This window comes from Poecilia reticulata, linkage group LG6, assembly GCF_000633615.1.
Source record: "Poecilia reticulata strain Guanapo linkage group LG6, Guppy_female_1.0+MT, whole genome shotgun sequence".
In the NCBI taxonomy this organism is placed as follows: domain Eukaryota; kingdom Metazoa; phylum Chordata; class Actinopteri; order Cyprinodontiformes; family Poeciliidae; genus Poecilia; species Poecilia reticulata.
In genome coordinates this window covers 14708445-14730599 of record NC_024336.1, presented here as the reverse complement: position 1 = coordinate 14730599, position 22155 = coordinate 14708445, and the positions used below count along the sequence as shown (strand labels likewise).

Below are 22155 nucleotides of genomic sequence, written 5' to 3'. Positions count from 1 at the left end.
TCCTTTGCAAATAAAAGCATTTATTAAATATTGAACAGTGCATGATTGAGATAAAACAACTTTAATAGCCTCGGACATATAAAATCACTTTGGGGAATATTTACTAGTGTTCTGGATGGAAACTAGATTAACCACCTTATATCTACATATAAACAAAACAAACACTTCACATTGACTATGACAGGTGAAGCAAAACAACCTGCATATTTACAGAGCAGCTGAAATTAATTTCTCCTGAACCGTTGTCGTATTACAGGCTGAGGAGTTATTTGCTTGCTCTGGAAGACGCAGAGCTTTTGCTGTCCGTTTCTGAGTCTGTATCCTCGCTGCAGCTTCCTTCAGCTCCTGGTCTGGAGGCCTGCATGTCTTCAGTCTCTGATGATGATGATAATGATGATGATGATCCATTGGTTACCACAGGAGGGATGCCCTGCAGGAAGGATTTCATCTCAAATAATCACGTTTATCTCAGTAAACTTTATTAAAAAGTGAAACTTATATTGATTAATTATGGATAACATTAGTTACAGTAAAGGCCCATCATTAAGGGGTTTCTAATAAAAAAAATTGTTGGCATTTTCCATTAATTTTTGCATTAGAGTGGCTCTGGTGCTGCTTTGAGGAAACACAGATTGCTTTAATTTAAGCCTTTGGCTGGTCTTTATTGTTGTGTATCAGAGCTGAACTATAAATCAATAATATCAATAGATAATACGTCTCATAGAATTGTCAATATTAAAAATCATCACCTTYCTAAAATAATGGTTAAGTCAATTTTAGTCAAATGTGACTTTGACCAGAAGAAAAAAAATCACCTCATTTAATTGCCAAAAGATGCTTTAGGCCATTATTTTAGGAAGGTGACACAAAGAATATTTACTGAGCCGAACAGCATTCTGGGATATGTAGGCAGAGGGAAGGCTTTCAAGCTGTTCAACTTCACAACTTAAGATTTTCTATGACAACGGTTTTCAAACCTGGTCCCACTGTCCAGCATGCTTTAGAGCTTGAGAAAAATGCAGTGTGAATGTAAGCTGAATGTTTTAAGTGAAAACTGCAGAAGCGGTTGAAGTCAACTGAAGCAACAGAATAAAGCAAAATCCTACAAAACGCAAATAGAAAAAACTGTAGAAGAGTGAAAACCTTCAGTCAATATCCAAACTACCAGCCAAAGACTATTGGAAATGCGTGCAGAACGCGATTTACAAAGCTAAGAGGGTTTGGAAGTAGGGTTTGCATCAGCATTACATTTAAATAGCTGTACTGAAACGCATATATTATCATTATAAAGTTTATTTGATAGGGACAGACACACATCGACATAGACAAACTGAATAAAACAGCTGTCCCATGTTTGCATCATGGTGCAATTGCAACAGCTAATATGAGCTCTGTGAGCAGATGTTTAATTCAGCAATGCTTATTTCTTAGAAACTGAATTCCAGATTTTTCATTGGCCATAATAATCCAAGTTAACAGAAATAAAACTTAATGTCTATCCGACTGTGTAATTAATCTATTTAAAAGAATTTTGAATTCATTTAATGAAATAAATCAACGTTTTGCTGATGCTGTGTCTCCTGACCAACTCACCGACTTTTCCTGAGTCCTCATCATTTCTTCGATTTCACCGCTCCAGCCAAGGATCTCTGCGAACCTCCTGACCGAGTCCGCCAGATCCTCCAGCTCCATGTGGTCTCCTCTCCGCAGCGGGACCCTCTCGAAGGGGCCCACAGCATGCCGGTTCAGGAGCAGTCGCGGCACAGTGGAGCGCACCGTATTCACCAGGCTAGCAAAAGGCTCGATCTGAAAATAAAAAACTTTATTAAAGATCAGACTCTAAAGGGATGCGATTCTGAGTTTACGAATCAAGTTGAAGCTCACCTTTAAAGAAGTCCCCATAATGATGAGCAGGTCTGCTTTGGGGAAGTCTTTTGTGTGGAGAAAATATTTCTGTGGGAGGTCTTCTCCAAAAAACACAACGTCAGGTTTGACAGTAGCGGCGCAGAAGGAGCAGGTGGGGATGTTGTCAGTCATTATAGCAACCTGCAAAACAGACAAAAGAAAACATCACAAGGCCGAATAAATCAGCGGGCAGCGTTTGGCGGGTTGTGGACTTGACGTACTTTAGCCTCCTCGGCAGGATACGGCGTGTAGCACAGGTGGCAGGAAGCTGTGGCAAAACTACCGTGGGCCTCCACGAGTTTGTCTTCAGGGATGCCGCACACTGAGGAGAGGAAGGCCACGTTAAATTACTGAGGCCAAGGCAGAAAATCAAGGCAAGAGGCAGGAGAAAGCAGTTCAAATGAATACTTCGCTTTTTAAAATCACCTTTACTGAGTTATTGTTCTATAAACGAATCTCAGTGGTTTCAAAAAACTACTTCCTTTGTAAATTTCCATGTTTATAAAAGTCAAAGCAATGACTGAACCTCCATATCTTTGAGTCTCTAATGACAGTTTCTATTAATTCATAACAAATTACAACTTAAACTTGAAATGATTAAGAAAATGTGAAACAGTATAAATTTTAGCTTCAAAACAAAAACCTCTTTAATAATGTTTTTAATAAATTACAAACCTGYTTAAATAATGCTGTACATTTATTAATTCAATATATTTAAATGATGCCACACATAAAAACATTGAATACCTAAAAGGAATTTATTCATTAAGTATGTRAATTATAACTGGTAGTTATAAAGAACTGTATTTCTTAAAGATGTTTTTCACTTTTATGTACCTTATTAAATATATTTACTGAAGTGATGAAGGTCCTAGTTAAAGTTTAGGTACATGAGGTTATGAAATGTTTTTGGCTTGAAATATAGAATTAGGGAAAACCACAGACTATGAGGAAGAAAGGAGGGAAGAATAAAAGCACAAAAGGACAATTGTGAAAATAAATTGAAAAGAAAAAAAGAGGAAAGATGGAAAGAAGGATGGAAGGTGGGATGGACAACAAAAGCGTAAATGAAGTCTGAGATGGCGTCGGAACGCTGCGGTAGACATTTGGACGTTTGTGTGTGTCCTAACTCGCCTTTCTCCAGCCCATCGATGTTCTGGGTGTACAGCCGGAGCAGCAGACCTTTGTGGTGGAGCATGCGGATGAAGTAGTGGATGTAGTTGGGACGGTGGCAGCCGGGATACAGAGCCTTGGCCAAGGAGAAGAAAGGCTGGGGATCGTTGGAGAAGTAGTCGATGTTGAAAATGGCCTCAGGGTAWGGGATGTTGTACTTCTCCAGGTTGGCGTAGAGACCCGTTCCTGGAGTCCTGGAGACAACGTAGAGCTCTCCTCAAGACATGTCATGRAAGTAATCCGAAGAAACAAAGTACGAATAAAAAACAGGATTTAAAAAAACAAAAACTCCACAGCTGAGACCACACTGACGAGGAGTGAAGTCAATAATCAGAAACAGGAAATAAAGGACAGATACGGACCGGAAGTCTGGGATGCCGCTGGGCGTGCTGATTCCCGCTCCTACAACYACCAGTATGTTCTTACAGCGGCCCAGTTTCACAAGCCGAGCCACCGACAACAGGCCGCTCCGGGAAGAAGAGGACTTCACCGGGAATGAAGATGGAACGATCTGGTCAGATGTGGACTCAGAGGACGGACAGACCTGCATGGGAACACTGCCAGCTGTGGACATCGTTGCTTTCCTGCAGGAAAAACAAGAAGGTCCTGGTGTAGTTTACCAAAACACTGACAGGTTTTATTCTTATTTTAGTACCACGACAAAAAATAAGGGGAATAAATCCAGTATTACTCCTGTTCTGTTAGTTCTACTTTCAAAGCGTGAGGCTGCAGGTAGTATGTTTTCACCTTGCAGAGTCCAGTCTGCTCACGTTCATCAGGCTGAGGTCCTGAGCCAGAGCCGAGTCAGGCTGCTTCCTGCGTTGCTTTCCATACGGACCCTGCCACAAGTCCTGGGGTTCTGCAGGTTCTGGATGCCTGGCCTGGGAGCTGGAGCTGCGGGTTGACCTGGTGCCCGGAGGCTGGGGAACTTTTCTATCCCTACTGGGCCTGGACCTGTTCATTCCAATACCTGGTAAAAACGCAAGAACAAGCAGTCCTAGTTTCCATCCAGTTCCTTTATACATTACAGATTCACAACAAAGGTTACCTCTAGCTACTTTCACTTTTAAGAAACCCAGTTCCCAATTAATATTCAGTTAATCTGAACTCAATCCAGTTGAAGTCAGATCTCAGTCTACAGTTTATTCAGGAAAGAGACCCAGCTAAGCAAATTAGCACTGCGCTAGTAGAAAACGAGTACAACTTAATAATGGCATMAAAAGCTCTCTTGGTTGGTTTGTCCAGTAGAGAAAAACAACTTCACACAAACGATCTGGCTTGACATATCTCAGAAGAAAGGAAAAAAATATAAAAATAAAAAAAACTCACACATTTAATCCAAACAATATCTCTGTGAGTCGCTCTTCAGAGAATAATTTGTTGGGCTTCTTACGGTTGTTCTTCTGTCATTCTGTGTATTTCGTTTTGTGTTAGAATTATTATTATTTGTTGCTTTTTGGGTGAAGAACTTTGTCCAACCACAGCTGTTCTCAAATGTGCTACAAAAATACATTTGATCTGATTCTCACCAAGGAGAAGAGCAACACAAAAAGCAAGAGTGCTTTCTATGAGAAAACCCCCCAAAAAGTGCCCTCCAAGAAAAAAAGTGAAAATTTATAGCAACAATAGCTCTGCTGCAGCTTAACACATAAGCACCAGGTCAGTAGTACTTTCTATGGCAAAGTAAAAACCAAGAGCGCACACAAACAAAATGGCAGGACAATTTATTTTAATGTTTTTGTCCTGGAAAGAAATGCGGCTAAACACACAAGTTCTGATCCAGAAGGCAAAGCAAGACTCAAAGATTAAACTTGACATTTTATTTTCCAAACAAACTTGAATTAAAAAGTTTTTTTGATTCACTTTAATAACCTAACAGACTTATTAGATACAAAATGTTTTCAGTCATTTAATTTTCAGTTACCATTCCTCCTCTCCCTCATCTTGTATTTAAAAAGCTGTTACACTGAAATCATCCCGATATCCTTTTCTCCCGAGTCTCTTTACACAGAGGGGAAGCTGAAATGTTTTAAAACTGTCAACAGCCGAACAAAAGCTAATGGCTGCAATATATTTAGCCCCCTCCRCTCCCCATTCTCTCCATAGCTGCTATGCTAATACAGTCCACAGCTGTGGCAGCTTTACTGTTCAGGGAAAGCGGAGCGTAGCGCYGAGAGGTGAAGGGGAGGGATGAGAGTTAAAAACAGGGGTGGGTTGAGGAAAAAGAGAGGAGTTGATAAAAGTCAACACACCCAGCTGGGTGAGCGKGGAAAAGGCGCCCTTACGGCCCCCCAATCACGTTGAGAAAACCAGCTGAGGGTTGCGGGGGCAGAGGAGATAAATGATACATAGGCGAGCTTCAATAAGGACGGAGCCCAAGGAGGAGGGAGAAGGTTCACCTAAAACTATTCCACGCTTTTAAAGAAAGTCGGAAAGACTGAGCAATCCGGCAGAGACAACAAAGAAGTGGACAAAAGGGTTTCAACAAATGAAGCTTTCATGAAACAAACTTGTCTACCTTAAAGGAGACAAGCCACAAAAGATCAGAAAAAGTTAAGAGTAGGGATGTACCGATTGTGGTTTTTTGGCCTATCCTAGATTACCAATCTTAAAAAAGCCTGAGCTGCCGTTTCCGATTTTAGCCGATACTAATCTTTTGTCTAAAATGTCACTAAATATAGTAAGAAAGTCACTGAGTTGGCAACTGTAGGGTGACTATTGTTAACTGCAAACGTGCAGGTATGACCTGGTGTGCCGGTCTCAGTCAAACCTCACAGCAGAGCAACAGAGGACAGTGGTTGATTTTTAGACCTGGGTACTATTACTGAGATAAGATTGGWGGATGAGATCGGCCGATCACCAATCTCCCAAAATTAAGGAAACCATCCACAAGATAAACCAGTGCACTCCTAAYTAAAACCCTTCTATTTCAGAAAAATACTTCCACAGTACCACCAGGAAGTATTCACGCCATTTCACATTACCGATCATTCCCGAGTTTTTGTAAAGGCCATTCCTAAGGGATTCAAAACGGAGCTCAGGTGCATCTGATTTCCAAATATCAACCTACAGATGCTTCTGGAGCTTGACTGGAGTCCAGCTGTGGAAAATTTAGTTGACWGGACATAATTTGGAAAAGGAGGCACCTGTCTCTAGTGTCCAACAGCTGACTTTATACAAGATCTTCTGATCTGGTTTCTACCAGGCAATGAAGCTAGAAAAACKGTCAAAAAAAACATTTTGGCTGCACTGTCATCCCAAAAAGGGCCGTGGTCTTCAGTATTCGGAAATGGAAAACACCTGGAAAGAACCTTCTCTGTATTTAACTGGGCCAAACTGAGTAGACAATGAAGGAAAGATGACCAAGAACCTTTATAACCAAAAAGGTTCTAGGTTGCTGACATGGAGCTCCAGTGTTTCTTTCAGAGGTCAACCATTGTTAATTCATTCCACCAATCAGGAGTTCACAGCAGAAGAAACTCATTAAAGGGCACATGTGGCCACCCACTTTAATTTGACCAAAACCCACCATAGGTATGGAAGGACCCTAAAAAGACAAATTTATCTGATGTGATGAACTAAAAAAGGTGTCATGTATGGAGAACACTAGTCACTAGTACCATATATGATACGATTATCAGCAACATCGGCCAGCCCAAGAGTTTGGTGATTAGTGTCTAAAGACAGATTTGCCAAGAGAACTAAGGCGATGATTAATCTTCTKTTACGATAATGACCTSAAGCACAGAGCAAAGGTGACAAAGCAGACTGGACATATTTGAGTTGTGTGAGCCAGTCAGAGCCTGGACTTGAATACAATTCTCTGGAAAGAGCTAAAATGGCCRTCTACTGACTGTTCCCATTTAGCCTGACAGCTTAAGAAGATSTAYAGGTTTGCAAAGMTKGTAGAGACAAACCCAAGAAGACTCGAGGCTGGAATTGCTCCCAAAGACGCTTTGACAACATTTTAACCCAACGCCGATAAAGCTATTTTAGAATAGAAAATCTAGACCAAGTTAAGGGATGTGAAAAGTCTATTAGATAAAAGCCTCAATGCTAGAAAACCCTAATTTAATTATATCAAACTCAGTTTTTAGAAAGTTATTTATTGAGCTTAAAACAGATAAATCTCGCGTTTAAGAAATAGAAGAGACAACCATCCCAATTCACTTTCATTTAAAGTCCTCAATCTTTTTTCCTCCTTTAAGACTGAAGCCCCTGCGTTACTAGAGCCCCCTCCAGCCCCTTYACATCCTACAGAACTATTAAAAACAGTAGGAGGGTGAGGGTCTCTGCTTTTGTCTGGTCTGGTCTCAAAAAGACACTGCTGAGTACAGGCAATAAATCACAGGCCCAGTTATTAAGGTTTCTCACAGATGGTGAGAGCTACCATCACACAGCATCTTAACAGGACAAATACCTTCTCCAAGTATGGTCGCAGTTGGATAAGTTGAATTTCTTTTAGTTTGCACGAGCACAAAAGTAWTTTTTKTTKTTGTAAATACAATTGTTCAGAACGTCTGAWATGCTACCATTTTATTAGATAAATCTCTAAATGTCTGCAGATGCTGTTATTATTCTTTAATGACAAATAAATCCTTGTATAAATGACAAAGGGCATTATGCGGATTTAGAAGCCCCCCCTCCTTGCTTGCCCTTTCACACTACTTGCTCTCGCAGATCTCCCAGATCGAAAATCTGCGTGTCCCATAACAGGACCACCAGGATAGCGGCTGCTCATACGAGGGGATACAGTTATCTAATTAAGAGCGCCTCACAACACTGGGAACACCTCAGTGATCACCTTCAAAACTACCCCACCCCATCTCCTCCACTAAAAAGTCATGCTGTCTGGTAATCCTTTCAAAATGCTGGAGGCTCAGACCAAAGGCCAGAAGCCGGCAAGAGAAAGTGGGCAACAAGTTGGTGCTAAAGCAACAAAGACAAAGCTAACAGGGTGAAACCGGAGAACGCTTTAAGCAAATCCTGATGTGTTTACCTAAAAGATACTCAGTAGTAKAATTATTAACACTGCATGCAGAGGAAAAAACAATTATTTTAGCAATTGATTACTATTAGCTATTATTCTGACGATTAAGTGGTAAGAAAAAAGGAGAAAATTYGCACATTCTGCAGATTTTTCATTGATCCACTTAAGACCTTTTTATTAAAATTGTAGAAAAACATTAAAAGATGCAAAAAACTAATAATTCAATTCCTATTGAGAAAATAAACATTTTATTGCAGAATTTGACACAGATGAAGCTAAAACTAGGCGCGTGAGAAGTTATGGGTGGAACAGATTTACAGACTTATCTTAAATGCAAAATGTATATATTTTTGAACAGGTTTGACTTAAATCACTGCTCTGATTGTGTTGTTCTGTCAGGAAATGGTACATTTTAGAGTATGTATCCTCCAATTAAGGATGAATCAACTACTAAATTGATAAATCCTTTTTTATACAAGAATTCATCACAATCTTATCATACCATCTTTTTATGCAGATGAAATTTAGGAGATGCACAAGTCAGACTTTTAGTGGCCATTAAACCTTTCTTTTCTTTTCCTTTTGAAAAAACCCACAGTTTTTAWCAAAARTTAAAGAATCACAAGACCATTTCCATTATCCCTCAACACTATCTGATTTTTATTGAACTCTAAACAAAATTTAAAGGATACATCATTTGTTGATACCTACAAAGAAAGAATACTTTTCAGTTTTGGTAGATGCAAGCAAATGGTGGATGGATGGTCAAGACTGGTTTGACAACATTTGTTATTATTTTTTTAAACTTTCTGTTGTATGTTTGGCAGAACTTTGCTGGTGGCCTCCACTTTGTAAAGCGCTGAGCATTCATGACAATTTTTAAGGATTATTTTTATTTATTTATTTCGAACATGATAGAAGTATAAAATTACACACATGAACAAGGAAAGCAAAAGACATATTTTTGTACAATAATCTTAACTTGCTCGAAAAGGAGCAGGAAGAAGAAAGAAACTTATGAACTCCAACCCCATAAACTCATACAATATTTTCAGATGAACCCTCATTATTTTGATGGGGGAAAAAAAAAAAAATCATCCTTGTAAAGTCATTACAAGGATGATTTTAGTGCAACTTTACTCMGATTCCACTTTCTGCAACTTGTTGCAGAAAGGTTTAAAGAGAAACAGCTAAAATGTGGAGCTGGAGTCTGTGAGCCYAGCTCAGCTGCATCTTAAAGCAGGTTTGGCTAAGTTTAATGAGGTGCTTTTCTGCTGCAACCCCAGCATTTAACCCTCCACTCACAGAGGAGTCGAGGACGGCCAACTTTGATCTCCCCCCGTACCCCCAGCCCGGGGGACAACGACCAGCAGCCTGGTCGCCATGGAAAGCTCTTCATTACTTTGCTGAAGAGGCAACGGCTCTGTGTTCTCCCTCCCCACCTGCTCACTAATGACATATCACTCTGTGTAGCATCTTTGTTGGCCTCTCTATTGACACAAAGCGCTGAGTCCTAATTTGTGTTAGGATGTTGTTTGCTCACACACAGAGGAAGGTGGGTGGCGGCGGGGTTAAACTGGCCCAGTGGGTCGATGGCTAAGTAATGACTTGTCTTGTTGCCCCTCAAAAGACACACTAGCACTTAATTAATAACATATCAGAAATCAATGTTAATTCTCTCAAGGTGTAAGACAAGAGAATAAAATTCTCTAGCAAATTCCAACTTTAAGTACTCTTGACGAGTAATTATYCAGTCGATCTTGTTGCAGAARATAAAGAGTAGAAGTGATGTTTATGATGATACTCTTTAAAAATACTACACACACTTTTCCCGTTTACATACAAACATATGTGAAGGGAAAAATCTTCACTTGGAGAATTAAAATGCTGCATTTCCTCAACTAACATGAGTTTTTTTTTATAAAATGTAAACAAGCAGTACATGAGTTATTACCAATTACAATATTCAACCATGTCTCAATATTATAAATGTGTAAAACTTTTCTAGATCCTGAACAAAAACAAAAGCATGCCGAGTGTCTGCAGTGTAAGCCCACACTGACACCTGCTGGTAGTTTAAGGTCATTACATAAAAACTGTTCAATTCTGAGGAAGCCTAACATGAAAAAAAAAGAACATTTATTCAAATACATAAATTAAACTAACAACTACATAAAATAATTTACTGACCACACAATGGTCGGCTTGTATTAGATTGTTAGCCATAAGTGAGTTTACTGCTAACTATCAGTTAACTTTCCTTGCCATCTCTAATGATAAATTCTGGTCAATSTTCACAATTAAATTTAAAAATATTTTATTAATCCCAAAGGGAACRTTATCGTTGTAGTGCCTTGAATTATTTACATTTCTTCGGTGGGTCATTGTAGGCGGRGACGGCTGGGGGCAGGAAGGAAGGATATAAGGAAGCAAGGATGGAAAAGACACAAGAAAGGGCAGAAGAGGGAAAAGGAAGTAAACACAAGGAAGGAAAAGGAAGTGAAAAGGAAGGATAGAAGACAAAAAGTGAATGAATACAGGCACAAGAAAAAATGGAGGGAGAAAGAAAACATGCATCCAACAAAGATGGAAAAACAGAGGGCAAGAGACAATGAAAGTAAGCCAACGAAAGGCAAAGACATAAGGAAGAGAAAAAAGAATACAAGAAAGCGAGGACAAAAGAAAAACATGTTATACATTTGGGGGTGGGGGGGATCGAGAAAACACTAATATTTTTCCATACTTCTGTTTTCTCCATATTTTCTGGGGGGGATTTCAATTCTTTTCCAAACTACTCTGATAAACCTGCCCCACAAATTAATTTATGTTTGTCTGTCTGTGAAGAGACATACAGWTTGTTTGATAATTACCCTTTTTTCAAATGAAGTACTTCTGAAAGCTTCAGTTCAGACGTTCTGTGCTTTGAGTCACTTTAAATTATACAAAAAAAACATGTCGTGTCCTGTCCACAGATTTATCACCGATTTATTGACGATTCAGCAAACACTTTTAGCTGTAAGGATATAACTGCAACAGCAGAATGTTTTKGGTCGCCCCTATAAACTGCACTACAGATACACAATAAGTTAAGTTAACGCTAAAAAAAAAAAATGACAATAAGGAACTGGAGAATTGAATACAATATTTCCCCATTCTTCGGTAAGATGGTGCTGAAATACTTTAAAAGGGTAAACAGGGATTGAAACCTAGACCAATCATAGCTTGGGTTTTTTCCCATTGCGGTGTTACAAGGAGTTACCTGCCTGTCTCCAGATTGCTCGACGAGAGATGCAGGCAGACTGAGCTGCTTCAGCCTGAATGCTTTAACAACCAAACGGAAGCTCACTCAGCGGCTGTGACGCTAAAATCCACAGTGGAACTCCGTCACCTGTGGCGGTCAGGTCAGCAGAATCGGGTTTACTTATTTTAAATTAGTCTGTCTTCCTCTCAGCCACACGCAGGAAAGGAAATCTGCATGGAGTCTAAGTTTTAGGGAGCAGAGGTCTCACTCCGCTGTTTATTCCGTGGACTAAATAAGTCATCAAGAACTAATACAGGCGGGAAACGAGAATGGCGTCACATGGCGCAGTGTTTCCGCTTTTAACACCAATTTCTCAGCGTTTTTCAAATCTAAAAGAGTGGATATGCTTGTTCGTGCATGTCATTCTAATTTGATGATAAACTGATGTTGGATCTTTTGTCAATGTGTTGATCTTAAATAAATAAATGAATAAATGAATGAATGAACAATGATTGCCTTTTAATTCCAGCATGTTGTAAGCAAAATTTCTATACATAATAGATGCAATTTGTGGTGATTTCTGTATCTTATGTGACTCTGACATATTTATAAGACATAAGGAATACAGAATGTAATAAATAAACTTCAGATTCAGATCTACTAAAGAACAGAAAAAAACATAGCAAGAAAGTAGACTCATCTAAAAACCTTGGTTTGTCCAAGGGATACAGAGTCCTACAATAACCTAACATCATTTAGATACCTTAGAAGACATACTTAATTTTACTATATTACTATAATTAAATAAAGATCTAATGGGCAATTTAAAAGTATTTTATATCTCGTTTGGGGATTATTAATGAACCCGATCACATTGTGCCAACCATGGCATTCATGTCTAAGGTTCCAATAACCTATCATAGAAACATTGTTCCCTTGGAATGGTGGAGACTCATCTCCTTGTAAGAGACGATCTTGATTTGAAGGCCGCAAAAACACCTTAATCGTCACTTCCTCCCTGAGGAAGAGGCGGGGCTGCTGTATTTTGATCAGTTTGGTAACGCATGAATGATTCAGTTCATTTGAATGGTTTATTTTGTACCCTCCCGCCAACACTGAGTGACAGTTTGGGTGAGGGTCGGGGGGTGGTCTTAAAAGATTACAGACATTTAATCTCCTCATTTGCAACCCCCAAACATCCCGCAGTATGTGTTCAGAATCATTAGTTAAATAAAAAGGAACGCACTTTTATTAATACACTTTAAAAAGGCATTCACGATCATCTATGTAATCATTTCATGCATGTGAAGTTCAGCAGATTCAGAGATCCAGTTTGCAGACTGTACCTCTGTGTGTGCTTTGTGGGTGGAGATTGAGAACCTCCTCCTAAAAACACAGTCAACACCAGCCAGCTTCACTCCCTGCAGCACCTTTGTTATTTCTAAATTTGGGACTACAACATATTTTTTTGTATTCATCATTTTATTTACTTAAGTCTCACAATCATCCTATAACTCATTGGATTTATTTTTTCGACTAACCACCGTTACAGCAAGGTAAGTGTTATTTTGCACCGTTAGGGATCAGTTTTGTTTAACGAGAGTCAGCCATGAGAACTTGACTACAACCAGTGTTTTTTTTTGGTTTTTTTTTTCGAAAACTAAGAGCCATGACGTTATAACCACAGACTCAGGGCGAACTCGGACGTTTATTTCAGTTTCAGCAGAGTAAACGGATGTTTGGATGTCGAACGTTATCGTGTAAAACCGTTGAAAAATCCTCGAGCGACGTGACGTACCAGCTAGAAGATTCTACACATTTACGTTAAAGCGCGAGCAGTTATAGTGTTTGAAGGCGTCGACCACACGCAGAGCGATAACGTGTCTTTAAAGTCCTATAATTTAGGGTTAATTGCGTTAGAAGCCGTCTAACAACGCATATCCGACTCTAGGAGAATGTGTGTAGAAGTTGACGTTCGTAAAATGTTGCAGGCAGCTAGCATAAATTGTTTTGACTGGGTTTGGTACTTTATTTGGAGGGGTAAACTCGTACAATTATATATTTAAAATCAACTCAAAGAGTGATTTAACGTCCATCAGTTAATTCACTACGCAACTTTTATTTTGACCTGGACTTAAATACCGCGACAGTTATGTAGAGCAGCCTTTTAAAATGCTCATTTTTGCCTTCAGATTTCATATACGTGAAGTTAGATGTCCAGGTTAGCAAAATATGTCATCTCTTAATGCGACAGAGATTGCATGATTATTGCAGTCCCTTCCATTATCTGTTATTAATGTCAGAAGGGTTGTCATACTTTTTCTGTCTATTAAGTCCAAAAAGTGACACCAGCATGTATGGATTTATTACACAAAGAAGAATATATGCTCATTTCTAATATCTATGGCTGAAAGGTTAGTGGAAACCTGAAATTCAGTTTGTATGAAAAACATATTACAAAAGAATAATAATTTACAGAAATGTCAGTCTAATGAGAAGCATGCCCATGTAGTGTACGTTACATGCAATCAGTTCTCGATCTGGGAATACTGCTTCAGTGCAGCACGAAGATGACCAACCTGTGGTGTTATAAGGCCACATTTCAGAAGCATCTTACCTGGCCTCAGGAAAATGAAGACTGCAATGTTGTTCAGTCATCCAAAATCCTCTCTGCATATAAACACCATGTTTACTCTTCATCTGGAAATCAAAGACCAAGAGTTTGGAGGAAGAGTGAAAAAGCACAAAACCCAACTTGCTTGGTGATGTATTGTGCTTCCACAGATTATGATGAATTGAGGAACAATTTCATCCTCTAATGTTAGTTTATTGTTGTATCAAGTCAGGGATTTTGGAGCATGACATTCTTGATGTGCTTGATTGACCAACAAACTCACCTGATCTAAACCCATAAAGAATTTATGGTGTGTTGTTGTGAGAATGAACAACACACCGGGCCTCTTGCCTCTTTGACTGCTGGAGATACTCCTCACAATCTTAATAGGGATACRCATGTAAGATGATGGATGGATATTGTCTAAATATATTAAATATTTTATTATCATTTTGTCTATTAATTTTGTTGCCATTAATATGCTGTGAAAGACTGACATTGTGTCAATTTGTTCTATGTAAACTGTAGTAATTGAGTAGTAGTACAAAAATAACTTGCACATGGTTAGAAGTTTATAATCCTGTTGAGATTCACAAATGAAAACTGAATTTCTCAGTGCCTAACTTTTCAATAAAAAAAATAGAATCATGCTAAAGTGAAACTTGGACATCTTTCAAAATCCAGAATGAATTAGTAAATTTATTTTATCCCAGCAAAATGACCCCCAAAAGGAGTTTTTGGTCAGTTTGATTTTAATCATCCCATTTCAACATGTTGTTCAGCTTAGTTTCAAACTATAAACAGGTCGGCCTTGTTTTTGGTATTAGTAACACACCCAAAACACACTCCTTTATTTTCTGACACATTGTGTGCTCACAGCAGCCTGTTGTGTAGTGCTGACRTTCAACTTCACTTCATTTTATATACTAGTGTCACATCGGAGATTTAGTCTATTCTGGTGAAGGCTTTTGACTGCATACAGTCATGAAAGACWGTCTCAAGGCTGAAATGATCCTTCTTGCTTCTGTGTCTTTCTCCACTACCCTGCAAACTCTTAATGTTTTATGTTATTGTAAAAACCTGACAGAATTAGCACAAATTCAGAATAGACAATACCTAAATATTAACTTTGATTTCTTTATTGAGCAAAATCAAAGCCAAAATACTAACATGTCTGTTTTTATTAAATTTCTCTGGACATTTCATTAAAAAACACCTTTGGGGGGGATTATAGTGGGATGTTAACTCCCRGAAAAGTCTGAAAGGTCCTAATTGTAAAAAACAAAAAAATCACTTTTCTTTAAATAGATAAACATAATTTGTTTTCTAATGACCTTATAGTCCGTTCCAAATGTTTTACCTCTAAGGTTTTTGAGGAATAAGTTGTATTTGCTTGTTTTATGGGTAAATATGTAAAACACTTACATTATKTTATACCATGACTTTAATCAGCACTCTGACAAAGTTCCATTTTTAAAGTAAAACCTGTAAATTGAAGAAGATAAAAAAAATCCCTCCAGCTGTAATTGTCACTGCATACGTGTAACTAGTTGAGTCACCTTGGTAATTTTGTTRTTTTTGTTCTCAGATGAGTCAGGCCGAGCAGGTGCCTGAGGACATGCCTGCATGCCACACAGATGAGCCAGAAGCTACAGGTAAGCTGAGCTCTAAATCTCCTTTGACACCTCATAAGACACTCRAGGGCAAGAACACGGTTGAAGTTTTGACTTAAACTGACTTTTTAATATTTAATGAAGGAAAAAATAATCAGGCTGGATTTGGTTAAATTAATGTGAAGGCATGCTGAGTCTAAATTACAATGCAGGAATGCAGCCTTGAGAATCACCTAAACCTAATGAACTTCTCTGACATATCTAAGGAGTCAGATACGGAGAGGCATGAATAGCATTGAAAAAATATGCAAACACTACAGGACTTGTTTCTGTTATGGAAACATACTTTCTATCACTGTTCTCCAAGTAAAAGCGCCATCATGTTTCAGAAACTATGTTTRTTTACCGTGTCAGACATAAAATAAAACWAAACTTTTCCGCTTTGATTCAGTTTGAATGAGCAAAATTATTTATCTTTTCTAAAATAATGCGAGGGAAACGTTTTTCATGAACGTATTCCTCCAAGCCAGAATTTAGCAGACAATGAAATATTTTTTAGCATTGCATTTTAAGTGTGTTTTTGGTCAGTTGTTCAGAATGTCCTTGTGCAAACATCACAGTAGTTTGCTAGAACGTTCATTAATTGCACTTCTCAATGAACTACTTCACAGCAGGGTTTGCACGTTTCCCTCTCTTTCCCCCAAATGTAATAGCAGAGGTGTTCAAAATCAGTGTTTGAATTTTTTTTCTTGGGTTCAAACACACCTGGATCAAATAATGGTTCATTTGCGAGCCTCTCCAGAACTTTGACATCGTGTTGAGGTAGTTGAAGCAGAGGCTCATCTAAACTTTCAGGATACCAGGCCTTGAGTAAAGGAACTGGACTCCCATGGACGAGAGCAGAATAGAGTAGAAATGCAGTGCATGTCTTCAACCCTGAAGGCATTTGAAAACTGTAATCTTATTTAGTTGTTGCTGCTGCTTTAGCCACTTTTCTAACAGGCTTTTCAGGTCGTGTTGGTGAATTACTTGTTTCATTGTGGATACTGACACTCTCAGCACCTTCAGCCTCCTGACAAGGTTGTTTGCGTTTGTCCTTAGGGTGATATGTACATTTGGCACCAAAGCACATTCATCCTTCCTGAATGGTACAATGGCTGGATATTTCCCTAGTGTTTATACTTCCATATAAATGTTTAAACAGAAGAACGTGGTACTGTCAGGCGTCTGGAATATGTATCCAAGGATGAATCAGACTTGTGGAGGTTCACGCTTCTCTTCCTAATACTTTTGCTGATTTATTTTGCTTTTTTGATTTTTTTTTTTAAACAAGATGTAACACAAGAAAGCAGTTTGAGAAGTTGCTTTAAAGTACGCCACAAAAATGCCTCCAATTTGCTCAAATGTTGTAAGGTAAGTTATCAAAAACTAAAAAAAAAAAAACACAAACTCTTTAACTGGTCTTTCCCAGACTGTTTAAATGTTTAGAGGAAAAACCTCACCAACGCCAGCAGATGGCATGGTGTCCTAAATGATCGTTGTCTGTGAGAACTTCACCCCTGGACCTGTGCGGTAGTTTTTGAAGCACTGACTCCAGTCTCAATTCAGGTCTGGTGAATATTCCCCAAACTCTTGAATGGGCTTTGATTCACATTTGTCTCAAGGCTGAAATGATCCCTCTTGCTTCTGCGTCTTTCTCCACTACCCTTCTTTATTCCACTCATCTTCTATTCTTGTGAACAGCCAGCCTAATTACCAAAATCTGTTTGTGGCTCACCTTCTTTATATATAGTACATCATATTATTGGCTGCCTGCTGGACAACTGACACATTAGCAGTCTTCCATATGTTTGTGGAGGCTGTAATATAACATTTCTGTAATAAAAAAAAAAAAAGATTTTATTGCCTTTATCTATTCCTATTGTTTTAGAAACAGAATTTAAAGTTTTTAATTAGCTAGCCTGAAAATTAATGAAGCAAACACTTGAAGCATTTCACTTTGTGTTTATGCTTTTGAATAAATCACTAAACTATTCATTGATATTTTTATTTACGGAGATTCTCTCGTAGTCACAGAGTAAACAATCCGTCTTTCAAAATCAAATTGATAATTAAAGTAAAAGTAATAGTATTTATAACTTTTTGTCGCTGACTAAACCAATTCACAATATGTTGGTTTTGTTGTTTTAAATCAGACGCCAACAAGGACCACCCACAGACACAACCGGGGATGTTCGGCAGGTTGGCTGGGGGGTTGTATGGAGCCACCAAAGCTACAGTGGGTGGTGTGACTTGGATAGGAGGAAAGAGCCTGGACCTCACCAAGACAGCTGTCTGCACTGTAGCTGCCGTGCCTGTAATGGGAGTGGGGCTGGTGAAGGGGGGAGTGTGTGCCGTGGCTGGCGGCGTGACCGCGGTCGGGTCTGCAGTAGTCAACAAAGTTCCTCTAGGAGGCAGCAAAAAGAAAGACAAGTCAGACTGACATGGAGCAGAGGAGACTGGACACACAGCTCACACTCCTGTTGATGTTTTTACATTTGTAAGCGGGAGAAAAAAGCAACTAAGGACTTAGAGCTGCAGTTTGCAAGTTATGTTGTTGTTTTTGTGTTATTTTTATGTAACTAGAGATAAAATTCCACAATTGTTTAATTATGTTTTCAAAATTTGTACATAAAAAGAAAGCAATACAGCACACCTGTTCTCATTCCTTCTGATTCAAGACAATCGATGATGATCTGTGCCTTATAAGGAGTTGTTTACTTTCATCTGGAAATAATTCACTTTCAGCAGGTAAATATTAGAAACACTCCGAGTCTGATTTCTGATTATTCCTCTTCAGATAAACACACGTACTGACAAATGATCAGATAAATCTGATCAAGGACATGGCAGATAAAGTCCAGTTTTTTTATATAGATTTTTATGGGTTGGTTTATTGTGTTTAACCTGAACATTTTGGTGTCTTCCATTTCAATGTGCATGCTTCTCAGATGTATGGCTTTCTTGTGGTAATCTCACCTTCGTAGAAGATTGTTGTTTTAGACATTTTATTATTATTGTTATTATTATTACAATAAATGCATTATATTACTGTGCAAAGGACTTTTTGTAATTAAATCTTTTCTTATTTGTATGCTTTCCTTTTGTTCTTGTAAAATAAAGCTTCAAAGTTTTTCAAATTAAATTATGGAGGTAATTTTCTTTATTTTAGGTTAAAAAAACACATATATAATTCAAATGATTGATATTTCACTGCAAAATTGTATGTTTTAATATTTGGAATGAGATTTCATTTCTTCAGTAATTCAGAACTCATGTATTAGTTGCAGTAAATTCAGACTCTGGTAGCATTATACTGATTCAATATAGCAATTCACTTGTAGTTAGTGCATAAGAATTAGTTAACTGTGAATTATAAACCATTTTTGAAGCCCCCCAAAACAATACTTGGATACATAAAAAAAAAAAAATTCCTGCAGCACAATAAAGCATGTTTGGTTTCTGCTCGCTAAAAACCATACACCTACCAGCCTTACAGTTTGGTAATAACAGCAGAAAACAAAGTTAATGCTCCTGCATACGAAGCACACGCGCCACACTCTTTCTTCTGTCGTTTCATCCTTCACCACACAATCAAATGCATACCACCAGCCAATGTATCCAATTCTATCAAAAAAAAAAAAAATATTTGTAATTATTCAGAAATATTTAGAACTAATCTGGTAATAATTGAGATAGGATAGGGTATGTGGATGAAAATTTGAAGTGTCCAAATCATCGTAGATTACTTAAGTTCTTGTTCGACCGGTCTGTATATTGTGCTCTTCACTTCTGTTTTAGCCTAAGATGGTTCTCAAGCCAAATTACTTTGGAAATGCTGTTTTGTATGTTTTCCTTAATGAAATAAATGTTTTTTGAATCTCAAGTTGTGTTTAAAAAGTTTGTTCAGCGCACTGAAAGGTTAAATGTAAAATTGTAAACCAAATGAAATCTGTAAGAAGCAGAAACATTAGCCTTTTCAGTTAACTTTCTGACCTGGGCAGAAAGCCACCTCTGACTGTCCTTGATCTGCCCCAATGTCTTCTGTTGACTCTTTGGGTCACAGTAACCTTTTAAAAGTCAGATCCGTGGGTTTTGTTTGCTCCTAAATGTTTATTTTGTTCAGTCACAGTAGCAAGAATATTGATCCCCCTGCCTCTAACTTACATCTGAAATAGTTTTATTTCAATGTATAAATAAAACATTTTGTAGCAACTCTTCTGTCTTCAACTTTTGTTACATTTTGTTTTATTGGATTTACAAATATCAATGTGTTATACATAGATTTTAAGGGTTGGACCACCTCACAGTAGTGCATGATTGTGAAGTGAAAGAAAAAGAGTGGTTTTCAAATTAAAGTCTGAAAAGTGTGGGGCTCATGTCAATTAACTGTATACTCAAAAATAAAACCCAGTGCAATTCATTTCTTTCAGAAGTCACATAATTCGTAAATAGAGTCCACCCATGTGTAATTTAAACTCTGTAAATCTAATCTAACCTGAGACTTTCGCAGAAAGTCTCAGGTTTGTTATGACTGGATCTCGTATATGTGAGCTCATAACACACATACAAATTATTATGTTTTGCATATAGATAGATAAAAATCATATCTTTATCAAGGCAAATTTTAGCATAAATATTATTAACCTGTTTTTATTCATCAATATTACAAGCTGGTGATTTTTTAAAATTAGTTTTACATTTTAATTCATGCAGTTTGTCAACAAGTTTTAAACTATTACTTTTTAAACTTGGGGCGCTCCTGCGATGCAGTTTGGTTTTTCCATGCTTGACATATTTGAAGAATTCATACAACAATTCAAATTCGTACAATGAAACCATTAAATACAATTTTAAAGATGTTGCTGTAATGTATACAGTAGTGCTTATATATTTATGTTACAGACTGTCAGTGAACGCACCAGAGAAAAGACTGAGATGCAAGTGCGCACGCGTGTTGTAGAGAACAGATAACATCCAGAGACGGATTGTAACCATGGCTCAACTAGTAAAATGACATCAACTCCAATTCAGTGTATTTCTTTATAAGCGTGCAAACATCACAGTTGCAAACACCACAGTTAACAACTTTTATATGAAGGACTAACATGAACCAATCCAATCATACTATCTTCAAAACTGAATCAACTGCTGGTTATATATTGTGCGATCATTTACTTAGAAATACATAGTTACTTTTTTTTTTTACTGTTCAACAACTGCGTTAATTTTTAAAGTGTTTTTTTTATAAATGTTCCCGGTTGAATTGCTGAGGTTGTCTCTGCTCACCCCTGAGGGGCAGTCATAATCACTTGTCCAGATGAAACCACAACCTTTGGGTCAACGTTCCTCTCCTCTGCAGCCTTGGTGTCTCTTTCTGCACAACAACATGAAAACTGTGGTCACATCTGGGTGTCTGTTGATCATTACATTTTTGTAGGTTTTTAAATGAATCACTTACTTCCTATACTGTGACATAATGGTTCACAGCTTACACCATGTTCTGGAACGCACACAGCTGTGCTACAATGAATGTACACCTGAAGAAGAAAAACATTATTAGAAATAACAATATGTAATAAAAGTGGTTGTTTTTGTCAGAGTGCTGCATTCATTACGTATTCTTTAAGGGGTTCCATTGAATTGGTGTCCACAAAGGTAAACTTTTTGAAAATGAAACGTCGGTAGTGAGTTGGAAATTCCAGACCAGATGAAGAACCCACTGGAACCAGTGTGGAGAGGTAGCGATCGTCTGCATATGGACATCTGGATGGAGACAGAGTAATACTGGGGTCAACGTGGATGTGTTGAGACAAACAGCACAGCATAACTATTAAATTTCTGAAGAAATTTAACCGGGGCCTTCCAAACTGTGCCCGTCGGTCGGAACCCAGTGTTCTGATGCTAAACATTTGCATCAATGCTAAACTTAGCTAAGATAAAATTAATGGCATTTGGAGAATCTCAAGCATGTTGACTAACATGGACTTAATCCATTCAGTAGGTTAAAACTGGTGTATAAGCTAAAATTAGCCAACATGCTAATGTTAGCCTAACCTTTGTTACCGTTACATTATTATCCAACGCAGCTTGACATTTATCAGCTGGCATGGCGATTGAGGAAACGCATGACTCACCACACATTGTTTTGAAAATCCAATTGGCTTTTCACTGATGAATGCAAGACAAACATATATAATTAAGCGCGGTTAATGTATGTTGTATTGAAAGATTTTTTTCCTCACGAAATCATTTTTGTTGACATATCATAGTCCTTAACTGCCATAAAAGTGTGTTCGTTATATTTTTAGCTAAGATAAAACTGTAATGTCTTTACTGAAAGCTGAAGATTGTATTTGACAATGAATAAATCTCCTCCTTTATTCTTTGTTGTAGAACTGTCCTACAATTTATAATATTATATATTATTTTTTTATTGTTATTTTTGAACAGCTTTCTCTACCGAACGCAATAAAAAGTTAATGCTGAAATCTAAGTAAGTCTCAGAATAAAACAGATCACTTGTGATATTTTGGTATTTTCACAGAAATGTAAACCCTTATCTATACATAAACCTGGT

The 22155-nt window shown here is 37.9% G+C and overlaps 2 protein-coding genes across 4 annotated transcripts; one reads left to right on the top strand and one right to left on the bottom strand.

The window, feature by feature from the left end:
• On the bottom strand, positions 1 to 11576 carry LOC103466083 (NAD-dependent protein deacetylase sirtuin-3). 2 transcript variants are annotated; one of them, XM_008411439.2, is made up of 8 exons: positions 11332 to 11576; positions 3826 to 4048; positions 3441 to 3662; positions 3040 to 3272; positions 2127 to 2227; positions 1885 to 2046; positions 1594 to 1806; positions 1 to 430 (listed from the first exon to the last, which is right to left on the bottom strand). In XM_008411439.2, the coding sequence occupies exons 2-8, from the start codon at positions 4038 to 4040 to the stop codon at positions 266 to 268; spliced, it is 1311 nt and encodes a 436-aa protein (XP_008409661.1). In that variant the 5' UTR covers positions 4041 to 4048; positions 11332 to 11576; the 3' UTR covers positions 1 to 265. The 2 variants fall into 2 exon arrangements, with proteins under 2 accessions (XP_008409661.1, XP_008409660.1); XM_008411438.1 differs by having other exon boundaries at positions 11328 to 11575.
• A 954-nt stretch (positions 11577 to 12530) lies between these two features.
• tmem263 (transmembrane protein 263) lies at positions 12531 to 19461 on the top strand. 2 transcript variants are annotated; one of them, XM_017305360.1, is made up of 3 exons: positions 12531 to 12865; positions 15512 to 15578; positions 17732 to 19461. In XM_017305360.1, the coding sequence occupies exons 2-3, from the start codon at positions 15512 to 15514 to the stop codon at positions 18016 to 18018; spliced, it is 354 nt and encodes a 117-aa protein (XP_017160849.1). In that variant the 5' UTR covers positions 12531 to 12865; the 3' UTR covers positions 18019 to 19461. The 2 variants fall into 2 exon arrangements, with proteins under 2 accessions (XP_017160849.1, XP_017160850.1); XM_017305361.1 differs by lacking the exon at positions 12531 to 12865 and adding an exon at positions 12932 to 13723.
• Positions 19462 to 22155: the final 2694 nt, after the last annotated feature.